General features: G+C 46.1%; 1 protein-coding gene across 1 annotated transcript in view; it reads right to left on the bottom strand.

The window, feature by feature from the left end:
- Window positions 1-6,322: 6,322 nt before the first annotated feature.
- Window positions 6,323-24,118, bottom strand: part of WT1 (WT1 transcription factor) — a 47,647-nt gene continuing 29,851 nt past the window's right edge. Inside the window, 5 exon segments of the mRNA XM_076001382.1 lie at window positions 6,323-7,735; window positions 10,196-10,288; window positions 10,898-10,987; window positions 13,880-14,030; window positions 16,661-16,757. Coding sequence (XP_075857497.1) covers window positions 7,614-7,735; window positions 10,196-10,288; window positions 10,898-10,987; window positions 13,880-14,030; window positions 16,661-16,757 — 553 coding nt within the window. The 3' untranslated portion in view covers window positions 6,323-7,613.

Below are 24,118 nucleotides of genomic sequence, written 5' to 3'. Positions count from 1 at the left end.
CTTCTTCCTCCCTCTTAGTTGGGATGTTGAAACCAGCAGGAGGCACTTTGATGGGTTCAGAGAAGACCTTTGTACAGGACACTTGGGGCCTGGGCCTGACATCTGATGACGGTGGGGCCCGGCCAGCCCCACCTGCCAGCTGCCTCATCTCCGGGATGAGACAGATGGAGAAGTGTCCCGGGATACCCAGTCCCCGGTCCCTTTGAGTGCGTGCGGGCTCCACTCCTGCAGCCACCCATTCATCTTCAGGCCAACCCGGGAGCCGGAGAGTTGCGCTATCTGGGCCGAAGCTCCAAGCCTGTGCTCGTAGCCTGCAGACACTGCTGGGACGTCCCTGCCTCCTGGGGGATAGAAGGCAGATGCTGACCTTCTCCCTGTCTTTCCCCACAACAAGACCTCCACAAGCCTCTTCTTCCCAGGACGCTGCTAGGGGTCAGGGCTGGGAGGAAGGCTGTGCCCCCACTGAGTGATAAAGGCCACTGACATGTATCCTTGTATTTTTAGAACTCAGAAAAACTGGGACAGGCTCCTTGACCTTTTTTTGGATGGTAAGGACCCAGACACATCTTAGAGAAATGGAGGCCACCTGCCGACGAGAGGGACATCCTACCCATGGGGTCACATCCACAAGACACCCCCATCCCCATCACAGAAAACCAGCAGCTCCCTCCTCAGCCTATGACGTAGACCTCCTTGGGAAAGCAGGATGCTGCTTTTAAAAAGTAATCATTGACCTTGAACTTTCTAAATGTTTCCCAGTTTTCCCCTTTTATCACTATCCAGCGAACATCATGCCATGTCATTTCTTGAGTTCCGGTATTTCAAATAAAATGTTGAATGAAAACATCTTTCACAAACAGTCTCCACAACGGGAGACGGGGGGAGGGGACAGTCATCAATCATGCTTATCCTTTCTCCGGGTACCTGATGAACATCCCTGGCACCCTAGCAAGGGGCAAGGCATCGCTGTTGCATTATGTCCTCTGGTTTGTGCAGCCAGCATGCCCCAGGACAGGGGGATAAAGACAGTACACTGTGTGGCCGCACGTAGTAGCTCAGGCCTGTAGTCCTAGCAGTTTGGGAAGCCAAGGCGGGAGGATTGCTTGGGGCCAGGAGTTCAAGACCAGCCTGAGCACAAGTGAGACCCTAAATTAGCCAGGTGTGGTGGCACACACTTGTAGTCTCAGCTGCTCAGGAGGCTGAGGCAGGAGGATCACTGGAGCCCAGGAGTTTGAGGTTGCAGTGAGCCATGATGACACCACTGCACTCTACCCAGGCAACAGAGCGAGACCCTGTCTCAAGGGGGGGAAATGGTATAATGTAGGTGTTAAGAGTGTGGGCTGTGAGTCAGAGCGGGGTTAAAATCTCAACTCTGCCATACACAGTAGCTGCAGGACTCTATGTGAGGCACGTCTTAGAAACCTCAGTTTCTTCATCTGTAAAGTGGAGACTGCTCGCATAAGAGAATGCATGTAAAACGGTCTGGTCTGCACTCAAAGGTTAAGTAAGTGGCACGCACTGTTACGACTTGCCTTTTAGCACTCGAGCACCTCTCTTTGTGGAAGTCCCAGGCTGTGCGTTCCCGGGGCTGGTGCAGGTTCATGCCCGGGTCAGGCCCTGTCAGACAGAAGCCCTGTCTTCCTGCAGACCTCCCTGACATCCGCACTCCATTCCTCATGCGTCTCATCCCTCCTCCCAGACTTGTCTTCCCCTCTCCACCCCTCCTTCTTCTTTCTCTCCGAGCCCAGCTTCCTCCTCAGTGGCCCTCCGAGTCCCCACCGTGTCAGGCAATCCTTCTCGCCCCCGTCAACATCACCAAAGCTCCAGGGAGGACGCAAGGGGAAAGCCACTTGTCTCAACCAACCGCTCCACCCCTCTGCATTTATCTCGGCCCCATCCCCTCCGGACCATCCTTCAATCCTCCCCTGCTCCATAAACATCCCTCGCTAACTCCCAAACTCGCATTTGCCAGCGTGGTCAGCTTTCGCTGCTCACGTCCACGCTCCTTCTGTCTGAGGCTTCCACTCGTAACGGGCTGATTTTCAGTCTGTGCTTACAGGCTGTGACCTTCCAGACCCCTGACCTTCGGGAGTCTGTCCTCGCCCCCTCACCGGTTTCTCAAGCCCTGGCCTTGCACTGTGCGGACCTCGCAGCACTGTTGGCCAGTCTTGTGGGTTTCCAGCCCTGAGACACCACGCTTCCCATCCCATCTGGCTCTCTCTTTCCTTCTCGAGGCCAATAGAACTAACAGAACCATAATTTTACTTGAAAAGTCAGAAAAGCCCAGAATCCTCCAAGGAAGCAGCCACGTTCTCCGCATAGCATCAACTGTTGATAAAATCAGACCAGGTGTGATCATCACCATGAAAATGTATGTTTATTGATTAACTTTTGCAAGATTCTAGCAAGTAAATAATTGAAAAGACTTCAATAGCTTGATAAATTAATAGTCACTAGAAGCAAAGACCTGAACAAAAAGAGCCCAGACCTTCCTAGTTTCTTGGGGATATGTTTTCCTTATTGTGGTATTTTTTTGTTTTTTTTGAGGCAAAGTCTCGCTTTGTTGCCCAGGCTAGAGTGAGTGCTGTGGCATCAGCCTAGATCACAGCAACCTCAAACTCCCGGGCTCAAGCAATCCTCCTGCCTCAGCCTCCTGAGTAGCTGGGACTACAGGCATGCGCCACCATGCCCGGATAATTTTTTCTATATATATTAGTTGGCCAATTAATTTCTTTCTATTTATAGTAGAGATGGGGTCTCCCTCTTGCTCAGGCTGGATTCGAACTCCTGACCTTGAGCAATCTGCCTGCCTTGGCCTCCAGAGTGCTAGGATTACAGGCGTGAGCCACTGCACCTGGCCACCTTATTGTGGTTTTTACACATTCACCTGTGAGAAATTCCTACAGCCACTGCCGACTTTACAGCTTTGCAGAAAAATGCCTTCCGAGACTCAGTGAACTCAGAAAGGTGGATTAAGGAGGGATCGGATAGCAATTCCCAGACCAGCCAAGGAATGCTCTCCATTTCCCTTCTGACCTGGTGACAATCCTATCTGGGAAAGCAACCCCCTCTTCTACACCAAAGTCCCTCAACCAAAGGACTACTGACATTGTGGACCAGATTATTCCTTGGTCAAGGAGACGGAAGGGCTGTTCCATGCACTGTGTGTAGCATCCCTAGGCTCTGTCTCCCAGATGCCTTTGAGCATCCTGGCCCTCATCATGACAATCCAAAATGTCATGCCATTGCCCAATATCCCCTGTGGGAGCAAAGTCTGGCCCAGTTGAGAACCACTGTTCTACACACACATGTGGACACACACACAGCATTTCCTGACACACCTGTTAGTCCGAGATCAGTGGTACAAACACCCTGCAGAGAGGACAGGGTTCCAAGGGCCATTCTCTTAGCCCTTTGGTACCCTGGAGAGCTAGTACCTGGAGCAAGTGGCTCCTAGTAGCAGCAAAACCTGGGAAAATCCTGCTGGCCAGTGAGGCTGCTGCTCACAGGGAACAGATCCTTTCCAAAGCTATACGTTTCAATTCAAGGATGCTGGAAAACAGGAGACTAGGGAGGCAGAAGCCCATTGCTGAGAAGTGTGACTGTGTGAGGTGGCAGGACTGGATATGCAAGTGTGAGCATCCACCACACCTGATCTTACCTGGGGAAGGCTCCCCTGCTTGTGAAAAGTTACTGGCAGAGGATTGGACAATTGTGCTTAAAAACGAATCCCCTTGTGGATGAATTCACCTGAGCTGGTGCACACAATTCTGCCTGCAATCAGCATGAATGTCCTGACTCACAGTCCTGCAGACCCTCGCAGCAGAAGCCTGGGCCAGCTTCACTGACCACTCTCAAGGACCAGCAGGTTCAGGGTCATCCCATGAGTTTCAAATGCAAATCTCATCAGTCACCTCTCAGCAAGTATTTATTGAGCCCATGCTGTAGGTCCTTGCTACACTTGTTATCCACAGCCTAGCAGGGTGCTTGTTAGAAACGACTCTCAAGGCCCTGCCCCAGAACTTGTGAACCCAAGTCTGCACCTCAGCAAACTCCCCAGGTGATGTCTGTGGACACTGAGAAGCCCTGATGGAAATAACACAGGAGAGGGAGAAGATCTTGCCTTGAAGAGTTTACACTCCAGCTGGGAAGAAGTGCTTTATAGATATGAAACAATGGAGCAGAGTTCAAGCCTACATCGTTAAGCATGTGTTTGGTAGGAAACTTGTATATAGGAGACCAAGATTAAGTCCTGCCTCGGCCACCTACTTCCACTGAGCCTCAATTTCCTAATCTGTAAAGTGGGGACACTTTCCTTGTCTAGCTTACAGGATTGTCCTAAAAATCAAAAAAGATACTACACTAATATTAAGGTACCATTTTCAATGTTCTGTACTCTGAACACTACAAAAGTTCAGAGAGGAGAGGGCTCAGGATGACTGGACTGGTCTGGAAGAGGCAGTGTGTGGGGGGACTAGAAGTATTGAATTATACACTGAACCAGGCACTAGAGTAAAGCAAGATGGAAAAATGCATATTTTGACCATTGCACCCAATACAGCCTCTAGCCTGGGCCACAAGGAGCTGCCACTAACCTATTTGCACCAACTGACTCCTGACAGCCTATAGAAGGTCAACAGCGTGAGTCTCCGAAATACACTCAAAGATCATGGATGCTTCGCAGAAGACACAAAGCAAGCAGGTGTGGTCTCTGTGGCAAAGCTGGCAAGAAGCCCAATTGCTGCAAAGCTTAACTCTGCCTTGGGGTATAGGGAAATGGACTTTTTGTCATTCTGCAGAGCTGACCTGTGAGGTTGGCTAGACAATGCAAGAGGATGCCTGGAGAAGGGGGAGATAACAGAAATTAGCAAGTGAGTTCTTGGGTGATTTCCTAGATAATGTTTATAAGCCTTTGTTATGTGCTTGATGTTTTCACACAGGTTGGTTTTTTTTTTTTTTTATTTAATCTTCACTATGATCCTATCAGGCAGGATTCTTGTCCCCACTTCACAGATAAGGACATTAGAGATTTAGGATTTGAACCCAGGTTGGACTGCTTTGCAGAGCCCACGACCTTGACTGCAAGCTGAATTGCTAGGGTCGTCTGAGAATCTCTGGTCTTCCTCGTGTGTCTGAGACAATGTGGCTGTACTTTTGTTGTGAAAACTGGCTCTCCCGACTGGCTGACGTTTGCCATGCTTGTCCTGAGCTTCTCCAGAAAAATGCTGTCTTCTGGCAGGAAAAGATAAAAACGGCTGATATAAATGAGTCACCACACTCGCTATAATTAACAGTGATGCAAGAGCCAGATGCAAAATAAGAAGGGCCTCTGGACCTGACTTTCAGGCTTCCCAAGCTTTGAGCTGCACTTCGGTGCAGAAAAGAGTCTCCGTGGCTGGGCTTCCATCTCCTTGAGACATATTTAAAATAAAGAACTGAAACCTGGAGTGCATGCGAGCTCCACGATAACAGAGCCGAGAGGGGTGGCACCAAATTAATCTCCTTATTTACAATTGAAAAACCATACACCAGAACCAGAAAGAAAGTTTATAGTTTTTAGATAATATAGATCTTTGCTTTCACACTCAGCTGCCCTAGAGAGTCTAAGCAGTTTTCAACCTACTGAGCTGATTTATGGCAACTACAGTTGTAAACTCAATTGTACTGGGTGTTCAGCCCATGCCCTTCTGATGGCAGTGATGTATCTGTGAACTTTTCAGAAAGACCAACCATTAGCATCTCTCTATTCTCTCTTGCTGATCGGAAATAAGAAGTGATGCAATGATAACCCGATTAAAATAAACCCTACGTGCCTGTAATCCTAGCACTTTGGGAGGCCAAGGTGGGAGGATTGCTTGGGACCAGGAGTTCAAGACCAACCTGAGCAATACAGCAAGATCCTATCTCTACAAAAGATAAAAAAATTAGCCAGGAATGGTGGTGTCCACCTGTAGTCCCAGCTACTTGGCTGGGGCAGAAAGATCACTTAAGCACAGGAGTTTGAGGTTGCAGTGAGCTATGGTGACACCACTGCACTCTAGCCTAGATAGCAGAGCAAGACCCTATCTCAAAATAAATAAATAACCCTAAAGCACAATTCCTACAATACTACAAACCCCATCCGACCACAGCATGAGCACAATCACTTTATAATGCAAGGAGGAGGCAGCCCTTTCTGCTGCTTCTAGGACAGATGATTCCACCCTGAGGTTTGACAGAGAGAAATAAATTGTGGTGGTTGCCTGGATGGGCTCAGCCATCAATGTCTTCTTACCTGTTTAAAAGAGACTCAAATGGCCATGAGATTTAAACACAATACAGCTGATGGAATCTTGCCACTTTCCTTTTGAATAGACTTTAATTGAGAGCAAAGTGAAAATGAAGGTTACATTTTTAGTGTTATCACCAATACCTTGTAAAATCAACACCCAAACAGTGATGCATCTAATATTTATACATTTCCTAATTTTAGTTGTCAAAGAGCAAATCATTGTCAGATACATATATTTACACAATAATTTCAAGCAACAGTAAATAACAAACTCCCTCCCTTAGAAAAACAAAACACAGCACACACACACACATACACCCAACCACCTTTAAAACAATGGATTTCCTCACACTAATAAGTCTCATTTTTTTCACATATACTTGTAGACCCAAAGTTACTTAAGTTACTTAAGAACAGTCTTATCACAGGAGATCCTAGACCAGCCCCTATTTTCTTTTAAAGTCACTTTAATTTTTACAACTTGAAGCCACATAACCAGCGTGGCTGTACACTCTAAGGACACCCCAAATGATGAGAATGAATTCCACTTCCTTTGTGTGAGGAGATATGTACATCTCTGAAGACACATCCAATTATAACTCAGAAAAAGTCAAAAACACAAAAAATAAAATCTCAGATATTCAAACACAGTTTCTTAAGAGCATTGTGCTAATGTTAACATTGAAATCGCTAAGTGGTAGCATTCTTTTAGATTTCTATACAGAGGTACTGGTTAGTTAGGATTCTTTTTTCAGCTGCTTGAAACACATGAGCTTTGAAAGTTGTCTGGTAGAACTACATCCTGCCTTCCAGGTTAGCAGCCTGCCTGACCTCCGGAATGTTAGACGCAAGTCACCCCCATGCCTGGCCCTCTGATTTATTTCTTGCTGTTGCTATTAGTAAATGGAAACCATGACAAAGTTTACATTAGCAGACACATACACATGCCCCGGCCTATAAATATCCCATGATGGAAAATGGTACAATAACTCCATTCCTAGTGAAAACGAGCATAAAAGGAGAAGGGGAGGGTGAGGGGACATTATCAACAACGGCTCTTCTTACAGTGGAAGATCCTGACCAAATGATGACGGGCTTTTAACTAACGGGACGCTGCTAGCCGCTTCTCCAGGGCCTGTGAGTCACCTAAAAGGCGGCAAAGCAGAGACCAACTTCTCAGGGCAAACCTGGTAGGATCCAGTCGCACAGGTATCTTGTCTTGGAAGTCGGATGAAGAAGATCAACTGCAGTTTCCTTCTTAGAGAGGTGAGTGATGAGGAATTTGAGAGCAGTTCACACACTGTCCTGCCCGGGACACAGAACTGTCCCCGAGTGGGACCCCTCAAAGCGCCAGCTGCAGTTTGGTCATGTTTCTCTGGTGCATGTTGTGATGGCGAACTAATTCGTCTGAGCGGGCAAACTTCTTCTGACAGCTGGGCCACCGACAGCTGAAGGGCTTCTCACCTGTTGACACAATTGCCAGTCAGAGACACTTGCAGCAGAGAAACCGGGCACAAGTTCAACTAGCAAAGGCCCGCGCTGAGTCATCACAACGCATCCACTCTGGGTTCCCCGCCGTTCTTTCCCTAGATGAATCACCTGGGCTCATTTCTCAGGCAGCCTCGAAACGGCAGCGCCTCTGCGGGCTTTGAGGATCGAAATGTTGGAAAAATTACAAAATAATCTCAGGTGAGAAGACTTCGAAAACGGGGAGAAAAGGAATTAAGTCTAGTTAGTGGAAATGTTTGGCCAAGTCATATTTAACTAAGGAGAAAAATATTTGTCTCAACCTCTGCTGATGGAGTGTTTTGTGAACTGTGTAAATTTTTCGCCTCTGCTGTCAAAGTAGGGAACTGGGCTTAGCGGGGCTGCAAGAGCCTCCAGATCGTCACCCTGGACATTATTGGGTGACCACTGTCTAGCAGTAGAGCAGCGATTGTAGCTTTAGCATCTCCATCTGTGTACACATTCTGGATGGGCTGAATATTTTTAAATAAATCACTGATACCAGTTTGCATGTTGGTTTTTTTTAACCTAAAGTGTTACTGAAGATACTAGTGTTACTAGTAGAGGCATGGTTCTGAGATTTTTAACAAGCTTGCCAAAGGGTCAAGGCTTTTCCATCTAAGGAGCACTTCAGAAGTTCTTTCTAAGCCTCATTCTCATTAAGGAAGGTAATTAGCATTTGTTCAATTCTTAATATGCAAAGCCTTGTTCTGAGCCTTGTACACACACACACGCACACACACGCATTGCTTCATGTATTCCTTACAACAGCCCCATAAGGGAAGCATTACTACCCCCCTCCAAAGATGAGGTTGGGTACCTGGGAAGGGCAGACCCAGGCAGGACCCAAATCCAGATTTGTCTAATTCTAAAGCTATGCTCCTTCCTGTACCGCAGCTCCCTGCCTAGCCATAATGGAAATATAGCTGTGGCTTCATCCTAAAGGAAATGCCACAGGAGCCGATCCCCATGCCACCTGATGGTTCTTCTTGAGAATACTGCTGGTCCCCCTTTGTTTCCTCTGAGAACTACTGGTTGGGACAAGCACTGAGAAATGTCCCAGGAGGGCTGGTGTCCCAGGGTCAGACTGGGGGCCAATCAAATACAGCGTTCAACAGTCTGATGGTGACACAGGTCACTTCACACATACTTGGAGGGATGGAGGGGTGGTGTACATGGGACCATAACTCTTTGCCACCAAATTGTGAGCTCAGGACTAAGTCAAAGAAGCGACATCAAGAGCACCCTGTGGGAGGGGCACAAGACGCCCATCTCACCAACTCTGGGGCACAGGTGCCTTGGCTCAGTCTTTAAGCGTGACTTGTTTGGGCTGTGATCTGGGACTGCCCAGGGTCTTGCGATGTCATCTTTTCTTTCACTTCCCACTCACAGTTCCTCTGCTCTTCCTGGTCTGGCTGCTGCGGTCTGGCTGCTCCCACCCCGCCTCCAACTGCGCTGTCAAAGCCCAGCTCCTGATGGACAAATCGCAGCCCTTCCTCCTCTCAGTGCTCAGGGTACCCAGCCTTGCTGACCTGGGCCGTCTTCGTGATGCCCGCTCCTCCCTGCAGCGCTGAGTGAGCCCAGGCTCTTTCTCCAGTGCAGGAGGCGTTGGGACAAGGTGAGCTGGGAGTGGACGGAGCTGGCTTTGCTGCTTACTAGCTTTGTGACTTCAGACAAGCCATTTAATCACTAGGAAGCCTCAGTTTCCTCAGCAATAAAATGGAGATAAAGCATGCCTACCTCACTCTTACAAGGACGTTGTGAAGTGAGATAACCTACGCATTGGCCCTCCTTCCAAAGGCAGAAAATATGTAACAAAGGCGGTGCTGCTTTCATTGAGTCACACCAGCCTTGTGGAAAAACAAAAACCTTCAGCGGCCAGATCTGTGTCCTGTTGCGTTCTCTATACGAACATGAGTACCAAGGATCATTATCTCCACATCTGCTATTACTCTGGCAGAAACCAAGACTGCTCCTGGGGCGCTAACTTTCAGCAGAGCAAGGACTCAGCTCTCTGAAAACAGTGTGGTGAAACATGAGTTCTCAAAAGAATAAAACGCTTGGCATGACAGAATTTCTGCTGTTTGTCTGTGAGGTTGATATCACATCAAACTGAGTGACAAGAATGTGATGTAGCACACTGGAAACAGTAGGGACCTAGTTTATCTCTTAGTTTTCGGTCTGGGCACTCAGGACATTCTTTTCACATCCCCTCTCCTGTACTTCCCACCTCCCCTTCTTTAAAAATGTTATCGTTTATTATTTAGAGAAGGCCCTTCCCTGTTCTTTCTCTCAAGTGAGTCTAAAACCTTGGGGCCGTTACACTAGCCTTTTCCAATCTCTCTCGTCACAGACAACTTCATTCAACACTCATTTAAAAAAATAATGAAAAATAAATGTGAAGAAAAGTTTACGCACTTGTTTTACCTGTATGAGTCCTGGTGTGGGTCTTCAGGTGGTCGGACCGGGAGAACTTTCGCTGACAAGTTTTACACTGGAATGGTTTCACACCTAAACGGACAGAGAAGGTCTAGCCTCGGCCCTAGTAATGCCCCGAAAGGCTGGCTCCTGGCGGCGGGAGGAGCCCGGCACTTCCAGCCACATCACCAACATCTGCCTCTCCAACATCTGCCTCGCCCTCGGATTTCCCCAGCACCCCAGGCCTGGGAGGAACCACCTGATTCTGCACAGTAAGCTTCAAGGACCCGCTTCTGTCTTGGGAACAACCATTCCTTAACCACAGAAGTCCAGCTTCTCAACAGCTGGAAGGTCTCAGCTGCGTCAGAGACAGAAAAAGTGAATCACACCCTACAGATGGGATTCCGCCCTCCACCACCCCTGGCCTTTGCCGGTACTCAGTGTATCATCAGCCCGTTGCTAGTGGGATCGCCTTGCTCTGTGGTTTGCAGGAGAAATGTGGGATGTTTCTTTTTCTTTCATTTCTTTCTCTCTTTTTTTCTTTTAAAGAAGGAAAATTCCCAAAGATTAGAGGAAAAAAATATTGGGAAAACCAAACACATGTCTGACCCTCTCATCCGTATTCCACAACAAAGAGAATGAGGAAATCAACCCTACCCCAAGGGAACGTGACTGCCGGCGATGAGAAGTGAACCTACAAACCTGTGTGTCTCCTCTGGTGTCTTTTGAGCTGGTCTGAACGAGAAAACCTTCGCTCACAGTCCTTGAAGTCACACTGGTATGGTTTCTCACCTTGGGGAAGACACATATTCTATTTGAAAACGATACTGGAAATAGGGATCTCATTAAAGGCCACCTCTCCTACTGGGTCTGAAGGGACCCCAAAGTGCCTAAGGCACTTCGGCGATGCCTGTCCGAGTAGATGGTCCCTAACTGTGAATTAGGAATAAACGAGGGTTTGGGTGACTGCAGGGTCACATCCAGCTCCGCCACTTTAAATGCTGGGTGAGGTGCGGTTTCCTCATTGTGAAATGGGTCCAGTAATCTGACAACTTCAAAGGATATGGACAGATCAGACCAGACCACCGTGTAAAGGGCTCAGCTCCATGTCTCATAGAGGAAATGCTCAAAAAATATCAGTGAGTATTCAGGCAAATAAAAACCATAATCTTTAACTCCTAGGCTGAGTCTGAGGCAGGATTCTGGGATTTTTGTGCTTTGAGGCCAACCCCATAAAATAAGTGTTTTATGGCCCAAAGATCTGGTGTTCTCTGCCACTGACTTCCCATTCTGGAGTCAAGCATACATGACTCCATGGTTCTGAGGCACTCAAGTTAAACCAGAAGCCAAAGCACTTAGATAGTTTTTGGTATCCTTTATCCAAGAGAAATTACACAACCTCCTGCCACAGAGTGGAGAAGCCCTACCCCATCCTTGCTAGAAGAAGTTCAGCCCAATACTAGGCTCTGAGCCCCATGAGTGCCCTGAGCAACTGTGGACCTTCCCACCTTCTTAGGAGAGTGCCAAGTCACTGGCATTCTGAGACAGACACCAAGCCACCCCAGGATCAGTCGGGTCTTGCTGTTGTAGGGCAGAGCCCAGTTACCTTTCTAGCCTTAAAAAGCTCCTGCTACTTCCCTGATCGATCCATATCCCCAGATCCTACCCCAGAGCTCACCGTTCTTCCCAAAGCCCACCTTGCACTCTGCTCACACGAAATGCCCTTTGTCTCTACCTCCAACCAAAAAGCCCACCGTATGTCCCTCACAAATGCCACTCCCTCTGCAATGCCTGCTTGGAAGCTGCACCTTCAGATTTAAAGCCCTTCCTTCCCTCATTACAGAATGTATTCCAGAACATCTAACATGGGAAGCCATGTCCAGGTCTACATTCTTCCGTGGGCTGGAAAACCCAGAGGGGCAGGAGCCTTTCCTTAACTTCATATTTATATCCCGCCCAGTGCCTTCCGCTCCACCTCTGCAGCCTGGAGAAGACAACACCCCTCTTAGTCTGATTCTTTCCCCTGCCTTTCAGTGTCTGCCCATCCTTTACTTTCTCTGCTTAACGTTACCAGACCCTGATGGTTAACTAAGCCTTTCCTCCTCCAAGAAACTTCCTCAGATGACCCGAGCTCAAACCAATGCCCTCTGAACTCCTCAGTTCCTCTGGTCTCTGATTTAGTACATAATCGTATACTCTGTCAGTCCCTTTTCATTTGCGTGTATCCTCACACCAAAACAGACCTTTAAGTCGTTTAGTAAGGGGGACTGTGGCTTAGAGTTAAAAGGCAGGAGTTTGAGTCCTGCTTCCACTATATCCTGTCCTCTTGCTAATTGCTTTGTGTGTGTGGATTGAATGAAATAATACATATAGAGAGCCAGGCATGTAAAAAGTATAATAGTCTGTGCAGTTATAATAAATAAGAAAATATTACACTCTTTCAAGTAGAGGCTGTAAAATACCAACCTGTCGTCCTCGTCTTCTGCAAGGAAGAGCTTCCAGTGGGTCTGGGGTTTGGCTGTCCTGTTCACTGCCTTCCCTTCACATAGCTGTCTCACTGCCCTGTGTTCTAAGCGCCTCTTTCCCATTAAAAATCTTTTCCAACCATATTGCCTTCAATGTACTCCCTTGCATTTTTCCAGGCACAATTTTACTTTATCATTTTCCTTATAACCTTTACAGACACTTTTCAGATGATCCCATGTGAAAAAATATGTAAATACAGAACACGTCACTGGTTCTCTCATCTCTAGCCTCAAAGTCTGTGGTCCACTGAGCGCAAACTCGGCATTATGCCAGAATCATGCATCCTGCAGACAAATCGAAGCAGCAAAGTCTGGTGGCCTAAAGAGATCTGAGTGCACCTCACTTACTTCTCCAGCTTCCCAGCAGCAATGTCCACAGTGATAATAAAATCATAATAGTGATCATAACCATAAAGCTGCCCTGCAGTTATGGAAAGAACAGCACCGGCTCCTCTGTAAGAGAGCCTGGGCTCCGAACTGTTCCCTGTAGGGGAGACCCAGGCACACTCCCACCTAGCGCCCACACGGCCAAGAGCAGACATTTGTCAAATGTCTGTTCACATGCAAGGTCGCCAGCAACCAGACAAGGCCAATTCTCTCTTTCCCAGAAGCAGAGTCCTTGACCTGGGGGAGGGGGGGGATTCAGTTTTCAAAAATCATCATCTCTCTCTTTTTTCTTAAACAGTGATGCCAAAGATTAAACCTATAATCCATTTTCCCATTCCTGCCTTGTTTGTGATTACTAAGCCAAGCAATTAAGTTTTTCCCTGGACCATCTCTGAGTGTGACAATGACCTTGCTCAGCAACCTCTCAAAACCATCGATTGCCATCTTCCCAGGCCAGCTCCTCTCTCTTTAGAAGTACCAATAGTATTTCTAACAGTTACACGATTCAAACACAGGTCTCTAATTCTGTAGCATTTTCTTCCTACCAGTCTGCTCTGCTCTCCCTAAAGACAATTTACTGACCTCTTTAATGAAGGGCGAACAATCAGGATGCAAAATGGCCCTGCAGCCATCTTCCACCACCCCAGCCAGACCTTTCATGGCAGGGCCTTCTTTCCATCCCAGAAATCACTGGTGTCCTTAGCAACCTGAGAGTCCGGAGAAGGAGTGCTCGAACCACCCTTGCCCACCACAGGGCAGTGGACACACTTACCAGTGTGCTTCCTGCTGTGCATCTGTAAGTGGGACAGCTTGAAGTATCTCTTATTGCAGCCCGGGTAAGCACACATGAAGGGGCGTTTCTCACTGGTCTCAGATGCCGACCGGACAAGAGTGGGCGCTACTCCAGGCACGCGCCGCACATCCTGCAGGCAGAGCACAAGAGAAACTGGAGGCTTTAAGCCACATGTGAACATCCATGTTGGTCCTGAGGGAAAGTGAGCATTGGAATATACCCAAGGAACAGATGGCAGTGTATGTACAGACCTAAAAACACTCCCATCCACACCCCAGATGCCCATGGCAGACATCACTAATGGATGACAGATCAGGACATTCTACAATGCCAATGCTCTCACATCATCACTACTGATCAACCAGAACTGGTACTGGAAATGGAGTCTATTTGAAGTCGCTGACCCAGGGCCTCTGGAGAATAGATGCTGATGCGTGAAAAAGCTCCCAATCTACCTTGCCTCTCAGCTTCTCCACTTGAGGTAGTGAGGTCTGGAAGGCCAAAGTCCCAGAGTCTGTCTATTCCCTCCCACTTGAAGACACAACCACATGACCTTGGGCCCAGTTTGCAATGGGTGGGGAAATCCTTCTTAGAGCAAAACGTGGGATACTACACAAGCCCCAAACAGACCAGACCATCCATGTGTAAGTAAATGACAAGGAAAGAGCTCCTCCTGCATCTGGGGGTCCTCTCTGTGAAGGGGAGACCATGGGGTAACCAGTACAACCTCTGCCCATGCTTATGCTCTAGTCCCTATTCATACCGCCTTGCACTGAGAGGTCACTTTCTTTCTGGAAGAAAAAGTGCTGTAGTGACATACAAGGCTGGTGTTGATAGGTCATGGTGTCTCCAGGCAATGGTGGCATAAAATTAAATGTCAAGCCAGCTGTTTGGTATAATCGACACCTGCCTGAGCTGTAGTTTATTAGAGGCCATGGCAGTGAGTCTGTCAAACTGGGCTTGGTAAGAAAGAAGGCAAAGGAAATCACTTTTCATTTCCCCTAATTCATCCTACATGCAGTGCACACAGGAAGAGGATATAAAACCAAGTTGTTAATGTCAGTCAGGGTCCTGGGGAAGGATTCTGATGGTATTTGTTGGGGGAGAGATGTGATGACTCCTCCCAAACCTCCGTCAGATTTCTGTATTTCTGCAACCCTTGCCTTTATTTCTCACCGTTGGGAGGCTTGGGATGGGGAGCACACTGTTCCACCTTCATGACACTTCTGGAGACATGAATCAGAACATCTCAGAGCTGCCTGCCCCACGTATCACACGGGGCCTGGCCCACACACAACTTATTTCTAGGGTACCGACTATGCTGGCACAAGTAACACTGCTATTACTCATGGCGTAGCCAGCCATGGAGTCCCATTTGTAAGTCACAAATGCAAACCCTTGGTAACTGCGTGTGGTTCCAACCACCCAAAAGAGGCTCTGCGGAGGTGGTAGAGTGAAGGGGGTATTTACTGAATTCTCTGAAACTTTTACCTTTCTCCTTCACTTTCTTCACTCTCCTTGGAGACTTTCCCTCCCCCTAGCCCTCCGTCTCCCTAAGCGGCAGTATGACATGCTGGTTAAAAACAGGGGTTCTGGAGTCAGACAAGACCTGCGTTATAAGTCTCAGTTCCACCGCTTAGTAGCTATGTGATTTTAAACAAATTACTCCTTCCTCTTCTCTGGGCTTTGGTTTCCCAGTCTGTAAAATGGAGATAATACTAATAGCAGTACCTACCTCATAAGGGTGTGCACACAGGATGAAATGAAGGGAAATGGGCTGCATTTGGACATGTAGAAACCTTAAATGCATAGTACTAAGTGAAAGAAGTCAGTCTGAATAGGCTACATAGAGCATGATTCCAACTACTTGACATTCTGAAAAAAGATCAGGGGTGCTGTGGGGAAGAGGAGAGGGAAAGGGACGAATAGGTGGAGTATAGGGAAATTTCAGGGCAATGAAACAACTCTGGGTGATACTATAATAACAGATACATGACATTATACATTTCTCAGAGCCCACAGGACTACACAAAACAAAAAGTGAACCCCAAACTTTGGACTTTAGTTAACAATAACATATCAACATTGGCTCATCAATTGTCACAAATGTACCACACCAACACAAAGCACTAATAACAGGGGAAACTATGTGAGGGTGGGTAGGGGAAGCGGGGGGGGGGGGGGGGGGGGGGGAGTATGAGAACTCTCTGTACTTTCTGGGCAATTTTTCTGTAAATCTAAAACTTCTCTAAAACCTAAAATCCAATTTTTTAAAGGTCTACGAATAAAGCTTAGCACAATGTCTGGCATATAGAAAATGCCCAGCCATAGGTGGCACGGTTAGTATTGTTATTGTTATTATCAACCCTTGGTGTGACAGAGTCTACCTTCGGGCACTTTATAATGCAGGCCAAATCTTCTTAGAAGTCAAGGGTCCGGGAGGTTAATTCAGGCCCAATTCGCCCAAATACAAGAGCTCCACACACAGCCCAGCCTAGAGAAGGCAAATTGAGCAGTCAAGGGGAAACGGCAGGAGTCTGCAGGCAGCATGTTGGTCTGAGTCAGGCAGGAGGCGGCATCTCTGGGAGGGAGGAAGCTGACTTATCCTACCCAGTGGGAGAGGAGGGGTCCCTGGTGTCAAAGGAGCTTATAATTAATTAAGAACAGACTTGCCAGGGCCAAAGGTCCTCCAGGAAGACCTGAGACCAGGAAAAGAGGCAGTGAGGCCCGCTTCTAGCTGGGGCACTTCCGAGTACTCACCTGAATGCCTCGGAAGACGCCATGTGTGTGTATCCGGTACTGGGCACCGCAGAGGATGGGTGTTGTGTGGTTGTCGCTCTCGTACCCTGTGCCGTGGCTACGAACACAAAGAAGGGAGAACAAGACTCAGGTTGGTTCACAGCCGCCATTTGGAAATGGTCATCTGCAGTCAGGAGGGAATGGCTTTTTTAAAGCTCACAGGACAAAAATAGCTGGCTTTTGCCTCCCTCCATGGAGCTACTCTGAGGAGGGTGAGGCAGCTCAGTCCTCAGTTCACCTCCATGCGGCCCTCTCTCTTCCTCAGACTCTCCCAGGCTCACCGGCTGGGTCTGTGCCGCACTCAGACAAGCCAGGAAAACCCACAGTGGCAGGACTTCATCCCCAGCAAGTTGTTCACTATCTAAATGGCAGAGCGGATGGCTGCAAATATCTCAGGAATGAGCAGAATGCCTCAAGTTTCATGTTAAGTGCACTGGATTTTTGTCAGCACCTCATGACTCAGTTTTTACCAGATAGCACCAAAAAAGTGATGACACTTACAAGAAGAGATGTCATGTCCTCAGAAGTAGGGATTACACGTCTGTGGTCCCACTCGGCTGAACCTACAGATCAGTTTCCCCAGATGAACTGAACTCTTTGTAGCCAACTTGTGCCACTGGCAAGCACTGCATAATATTCCTCCAACATCAGACTGACCGGTCCCCCTAGTCGGTGCTCAGGTTAGCCTTGGAATATTAGTGAGAGCTTGGAAGATGTGGAATGTTGGAAAGGACAACCTAGAAGGGGTGGACGTTCTGCCCTAAAACTATTCTCGCCTTTAGGTACAATGCTGGTATCCGCTCTGCAGTTATTTTACTCCTAGTTGAGCAGAGTGAAGATTCTCGTCCATACTAGCAGCACATCAGAATCACATCTAGCATCACCACGGGGAATTTCTATGAAATATCTCTACAAAATGGTGCAGCTGCTTTGGAAAATGTCTGGCAGTTCCTCAAAAGGTTACACATAAAGTTACCATGTGACCCAGAAATCCCACTCCTAGGTATATACCCAAGAGAAATAAAAACAGATGTGCACACAAAAACTTGTATACATTGTTGTTTAGCAGAATTATTCATAAGAACCAAAAAGCAGAATAAACCCAAGTGTCCATCAGCTGATGAATGAATAAATAAAATACACTACCTTCACACAATGGAATACTATTTGGCAATAAAAAGGAGTGAAGGACTGATTCATGCAACCTTGAAAACATGATGCTAAGTGTAAGAAGCCATTCACAAAAGACCCTATATTGTATGATCCCATTTATATGAAGTATCCAGAACAGGTGAATTTACAGGGACAAAAAGAAGATTAGTGGTTGGCTGCCTAGGATTAGGGAAGTTGGGGGACATGAAGACTGACTGCTAAAAATGTCCTTAAAACAGTGGTAATGGTCACACGACTATAAATCTACTAAAAACTATTGGATTGTACACTCTAAATGGGTGAACCATATTGTCCGTGAAATCTATAAAGCTGCTTCTTAAAAATTACCTCTGGAGGGTGGGGTCCATGCATCAGCATTTTTTAAAGCCTCCAGATGAGATTAACTGGCTGTCGGGGCTGGGAACTCCATCCTCTGCCTCTGTTACTCTAGTGGTTGGTCTCGGGGGTCCCAGGCAGGGAGGCAGGTAAGCTGTCGGCTCAGCCCACCCATCTGATAGGGTGTGGGGAAGGCCTGGGGCTGACTCAATACTCACTCACCCCAGAGAAAGTTCCTGGAAGGGAAGAGTGTCTGCCAGGATGACTGAAATGTCCGCACCCCTGGGGCCACAGCAGCTGCAGGGTTTCATATTTAGTTCTGGCTGTGAGCAGTTCAGAAAGAATTGCCTGTCTGCTCTGCGTAGTTTGGGGAGATGGGTGGCAGTTCTTCTCCTCCTAACCTAACACACCTTGTCTCTACAGCCTTCAAGTGACTTTTAACATATTTGTTGGGAAGGAGGAATGTCTTGAAGAGCTAACAGGGGGTCAAACATGCAAAAATTGGAGAGAAACGCCAAAACCAGAGAGCATCTGCCTTTCTGACCCTTAGATTGTGTTTACCAGAAAAAAGAGGCCATGCCTTCCTTCTTTATAATCATATTGCAGAGACAGTGGGGAAGTGAGAGTTGATGAAGGTGTCTGAAGATAGCCCTCCACGATATGGAGCTGTGATTCTCTCAACTGTCATCATGTGAACTGGTACCTCGATCCCTTTTTCCACCCCAAGTATCCTCTTCTTGATCCTCTTTCCTTTGTTAAGTCCTTCTCAAAGTGACGGTGTAGATGGATCCTGTGCTCCGGAAGAGTTTCTATGTAGGGTGGGGAGGCAGAACATCCACAAACACCAAGGCCTTTAGATTCAGGAAAGTCCCATAGATGTTGAAGACTGGAGAGAGCATGCCTCCCCCAAAGGGATCCCATCTCAAATTTTTTAAAATCAATATGCTAGTCAAACACAATACGATGCATTTGGCCTAGGGGCTGCCAGCGCTCAATCCTTAGGCAGAGGGCTTGGGGCCCCCTGCTCAGTGTGGACAGAGGACTGCTATTAACACACCTGAGAGCAAATAACTCCTTTGAACTCAGGTCACAGTGACCTTCCCAAGTCAAATAAAATCTGATTAAAACCCTATCCTCATCCCTACCTGCTGGCATGAACTAGTAAGGCAGATATCTCCAACCCTCAGCTTGAATACATGATTGTTTTAAACTGGGATTTAACTGGAATTCAGGACTATCCATTTATTCTTCAAATTCCATTCTATTTCTTTCAGCAAGTCATCCCCAGCTGCTGAAATCTTTTTGACTCTGGATTCAGCTCCCAGTACATTCCCTTCCCATTCCATGTCACCTCTACATTTTAAAAGTGCCTTTTCTATTTCTGCATGAAAAGAAATGCTCTTCCTTGCTGTTGCTATGGCCTACTATATTTGTAATGTATATAAAATATTTTTCCATAGTATTCAGGAATTGATAGGATTCCAGAAGGTCTTCTTGTGGCACAACCCAAGGGAAGCCATCATAGAGAATTAAGCCACTTAGATGGGTCTAGTCCACCAGGGCATAAGTTATTAGCAGGAGTTAACCTGACACAGAAAAGCTCAGGAAGATGGAAGCTGTCATTGGGACAACAGCCATTGTTAAGATCCACTGCTAGCATAAATGGCCAAGTGACCTTGAGCTTAACCCCAAGAGAGAACCATCTTTAACAATATCCAGTGACCATGCTGTGGATGGACCAGATGGGAATGAGGGTAGGACTCCTAGAGATTTGGAGCCAGAAGGCCTCCAGAGAATGGCAGGGAGCTACCAGCAGAGTGAAGAGATCTCTAAGTTCAAAGATGAACATTCTAGGCCAGGTGTGGTGGCTCACATCTATAATCCCAGCACTCTGGGATACCAAGACAGGAAGATTACTGGAGCTCAGGAGTTCGAGACCAGCCTGGGAAAGAGTGAGACCATCTCTACTAAAAATAGAAAAAATTAGCCCAGTCTGGTGATGTGTGCATGTAGTCCCAGCTGCTCAGGAGGCTGAGGTAGGAGGATCGCTTGAGCCCAGGAGTTGGAGGTTGCAGTGAGCTATGATAATACCACTGCATTCTACCTGGGGCAACAGAACAAGACTCTGTCTCAGGAAAAAAAAAAAAAAAAGATGCACATTTCACATAAAAACCCCCAAGATTCCTGCATAGCTGTATGGTAAAAAAAAAAAAAAAAAAAATCATCACAAGCCAGAGACTGAGAGAGGGTGTTGTCATTCACAGAGCTGACACCAGAAAGCAGGTTCTGGAGCAGAGTATGAATGCCACCAAGCCAAGTAATTGAGAAATCCAAACCTCCCTTAGGGTAGAAATGCACGCAATGGCTTTATCTACCTTCCAACCCAGATAAAGAGAAGGAACGTAAAGGAAACCTGGCACCATGCATAGCAGGGCACATGATCCAAGCCTGGGTAAGGCTGGACTTTCTTAGAGTAAGAAACTGGTGCTTTATAAAAAGTTTCATGTTTTTCTGTTTTGTTGCCTAGTAAACTTCCTTTTGAAAGATATGATACTCCATTCGGCAGAATGTCAGGAAAAGGGGATTTTACGACTTCTTGGCCAAGATAATCAGGGAGTTCACATGAATTTACAGGTGGCGGAAAGAGCTGGTGGGCCTGGTACTGGCAGGTAAAATGAGACAGAAGGCTCAGGGAAAGATGACTGCTTCTCCTATCCTGCCACGAGGCCACTATGCAAGAAACCACTGGCCAGTTTGACAAAGACACTTTTGACATTTCCTTTGGTTTTATTGTTCAACTAGGCACAAATCATCCATTTAAGTATTTAGCCCCTTATTCCCTATCTTGTCCACAAGGACAGAAAAAATAACATTCTAATATCTTTTTGCAATAAAGATCCACTCTATTAGTAAAGTTCCACTATTGGACCGGTAATTCTACCACAAAAAGAAATGGACTTGGGCACACGTCTTGTACATGGCTAACCAATCCTGGTTCCTAACGATCCTTGCTTTTTCCCCTGCATGTTCCCAAAGATCTGTTTAATAACTTTCCCAAGGACTCATGCTAACCTCACTGCTCTGAAGTTTCCAGAATCCACTGGGTTTTTTTCCTACTTGAAAGCTAAGACATTTACCTGTCTTAACTCTTCTGTCACCTCTCTTATTCTCCATGCGTTTCTAGATTATTGGCTAAGGAGGCAGTTATTTTATGTGTTTGCTAAACTGTTCAGAATATGGATTTGGTTTTTTTATTAAAAAAAAACAAAAAAACCCTTACAGGGGCCAAGTAAATGAGAGAAAATATGAAGAAGGCCATGAAGAAGAATAAGATGGCACTGAACTGGCAGGGACCACCACCCTGGCCACACCACCCTCCGCCACAGAGGCAGCCATGACTCAGCTCTGCCAGCCAACCACTGTCAATAACATGAACCCAGTGTTGCCATATCCTTCCACTCTCCAACAAAAGTTGGAAATCTGGATCTTTCTGAGATTACCTGAGTTGTAAATTCTTGCAAACAATTGAAATTTTAAAGAATCACTGCCACGTCAAATTAAATATACAACTGGCCTAAGAGCCACCTATCTGCAACTTCTGCATTTCGAGGCTGAGAAATGAAGTTTTAAGCTGTAAACTGGAAAATTCCATCTTGACTCCACTGTCTCCTCCCAATGGCAACAAAGTAGAGATGGGGATATGCCTGTGTATTAGAAAACTGGGTATAGAATCTTCTAAACCCTTAAAAACTTGAAAACATATTATGGTTATATAGCTAGAATGGCCAGTGCTGTAGACCAAAATCTAGAAGAAGTTTTAATCTACAGGTTTCAATGGTTTGCACCTAAATTTCACTGGCCTTAAGCATTCAAGTTCTAGACAGAAAACCATATTTGCTGTACCAGTAGTTCAAGCATATTAGTTTCCTATTAACTGCTATAACAAATTACCACAAATTTGGTAGCTTAGAGCAACACACATATGTATTCTCTTACAATCCTGGAGATCAGAAGTCTAAAAGTCACCTTCACCAGTTATAAAGGTGTTGCAGGGCTGTCTTCTGGAGGCTCTGCCTTTGCTTGCCTTTTTCAGTTTCTAGAACTTGCCCACCCTCTCCTTGGCCTCTTTTTCTCACTGCTCCAATCTCTTGGTTCCTTTGTCACATCTCCTTCTACTCCTCTGTAGTCACAATCTCCCTCTGCCTTCCTTTTGTAAGAACACTCATTACTATGTTTAGGGTCTACCTGCATAACCCAGGCTAACCTTCCCATCTCAAGATCCTTAACTTAATCACATCTACAAAGTTCCTTGTGCTATAGAAGATAACATTCACAGGTTTCAGGAATCAGGACCTGGATATCTCTGGGGGTCATTATTTAGCCTACCATACCAGAGAAACCAGATTTATTCAGTTTCTTGCAGGTGCACTTGAAAGAGCTATAATTAATCTGGATCCTTTAGCTCCAAATTAGTCTGAAAGAACAATGATTCTGCATCTGAAGACCTGCATCCCAGGCCCACTTCTACCATTTATTTTCTCTGTGGTCATGGACAAATCATCTGCATCCAACACTTATTATCTGTAAAATGAAGCTAATAACTTGTTTTACAGCTTTGTTTGAAAATCAAAGAGGTAAACTATGTGAGGAATAAAAGCTAAATATCTCTCCATAACCTTATCCCAACAAAATATTCAGGAGGTCTATGGTTATGTACATTTGATGCCTAACAACCACAAAAAATATTTATTGTATGCTTCTCATGAGCCTGGTGATTCAGATTGATAAAATTTGTATTTTCAATCCTTAGCAGAACCCCAGGAGTCATTAAGGTATGTTGCCTTAGACAAATGACTTAGCATCCCTGGCCTCAGCTTCATGTAAAATGAAAATAAAAGCCCCTCCCACCCATCAGATTGTTGAAGGATCGAATGAGCTCAGTAAGTAAAGCCCAATGCTTGGTACATGGTATGCACTCAATAAATGGTAACTGATACCTATATGGTGTTATCCCCTCTTCACTGCAAAGAATACTGAGGTTTAAGCAGAGATGCAGTTATCTTCTCAAAGTCAGACAGATGGCAAGTGGCAGAGCTGGAGTTCGAGTCCAGGTCAGGGCTGTTTTTCTTATTTCAAAACGAACTGGACAATTCTGGTGTTGTAACCCATCCTACAAGTTCACTTCCACTGTCATGACACTTGAATGATTCCCAGCTCTTTTCTCCAGGGGTATGAATGAAATTAGGCATGTTGAAAGTTTAAAACATGAACTAGAGATAGAAGGGGGAGGATTAAGAGAGTGGGGGCAATGAGGAAGGGCAAGTTCAAAATATTCGTTCTTCAACTTCCTTTGGGTTCTGCTTGGAGGTACGATGTTTATTTTGGTATAAAGAAAGCACAAGGCTAATTGATGGAAATGGCTGCTTATGTGTGACAGAGCAGTCGAAACTGTGCACAATCTTTATCAAAAGAAACAATTTATCTCTTCCTAACTGGGAAAATAAACTAAGCAGAAGCATCAGCAACAGAGCACACACCTTGTGACTGCATTTCTGGCGGTGGCCTGGACTGTACATTGTCCTAAGTATCTTTGAAATGCATAAAAATGTGTCCTGAGAAAGTTTGCTTTTCCTAGACAGCTTTAAAATGCATAAACACGTGTCCTTGGAAAAAGAAAAAGTCCTTCATCTAAACACAAATTATGAGCCCTCTTGACGCTAAAAACATGTACACTGAGGTTTGGGCCAGAAAAAAATGTAACGTTTGAAAAGAGTAACTTCTTTAGAAATGATTAATTTTGATATTCCACAGGCACATGAAGATTAATAAAAAGGAATTGAGGTTTTACAGATGAGGAAAACCAGAGCTGTCCCCAAATCCCTTATCAACAAGAGAGGTAAAGAAAAAAAGAAAGAAAGAAAGAAAAGAAAG

The sequence above is a fragment of the Microcebus murinus genome, chromosome 4 (genome assembly GCF_040939455.1).
Source record: "Microcebus murinus isolate Inina chromosome 4, M.murinus_Inina_mat1.0, whole genome shotgun sequence".
NCBI classification, from domain to species: domain Eukaryota; kingdom Metazoa; phylum Chordata; class Mammalia; order Primates; family Cheirogaleidae; genus Microcebus; species Microcebus murinus.
Note: the sequence above shows the minus strand (reverse complement) of the source record. Positions and strands in the feature narration are given on the sequence as shown.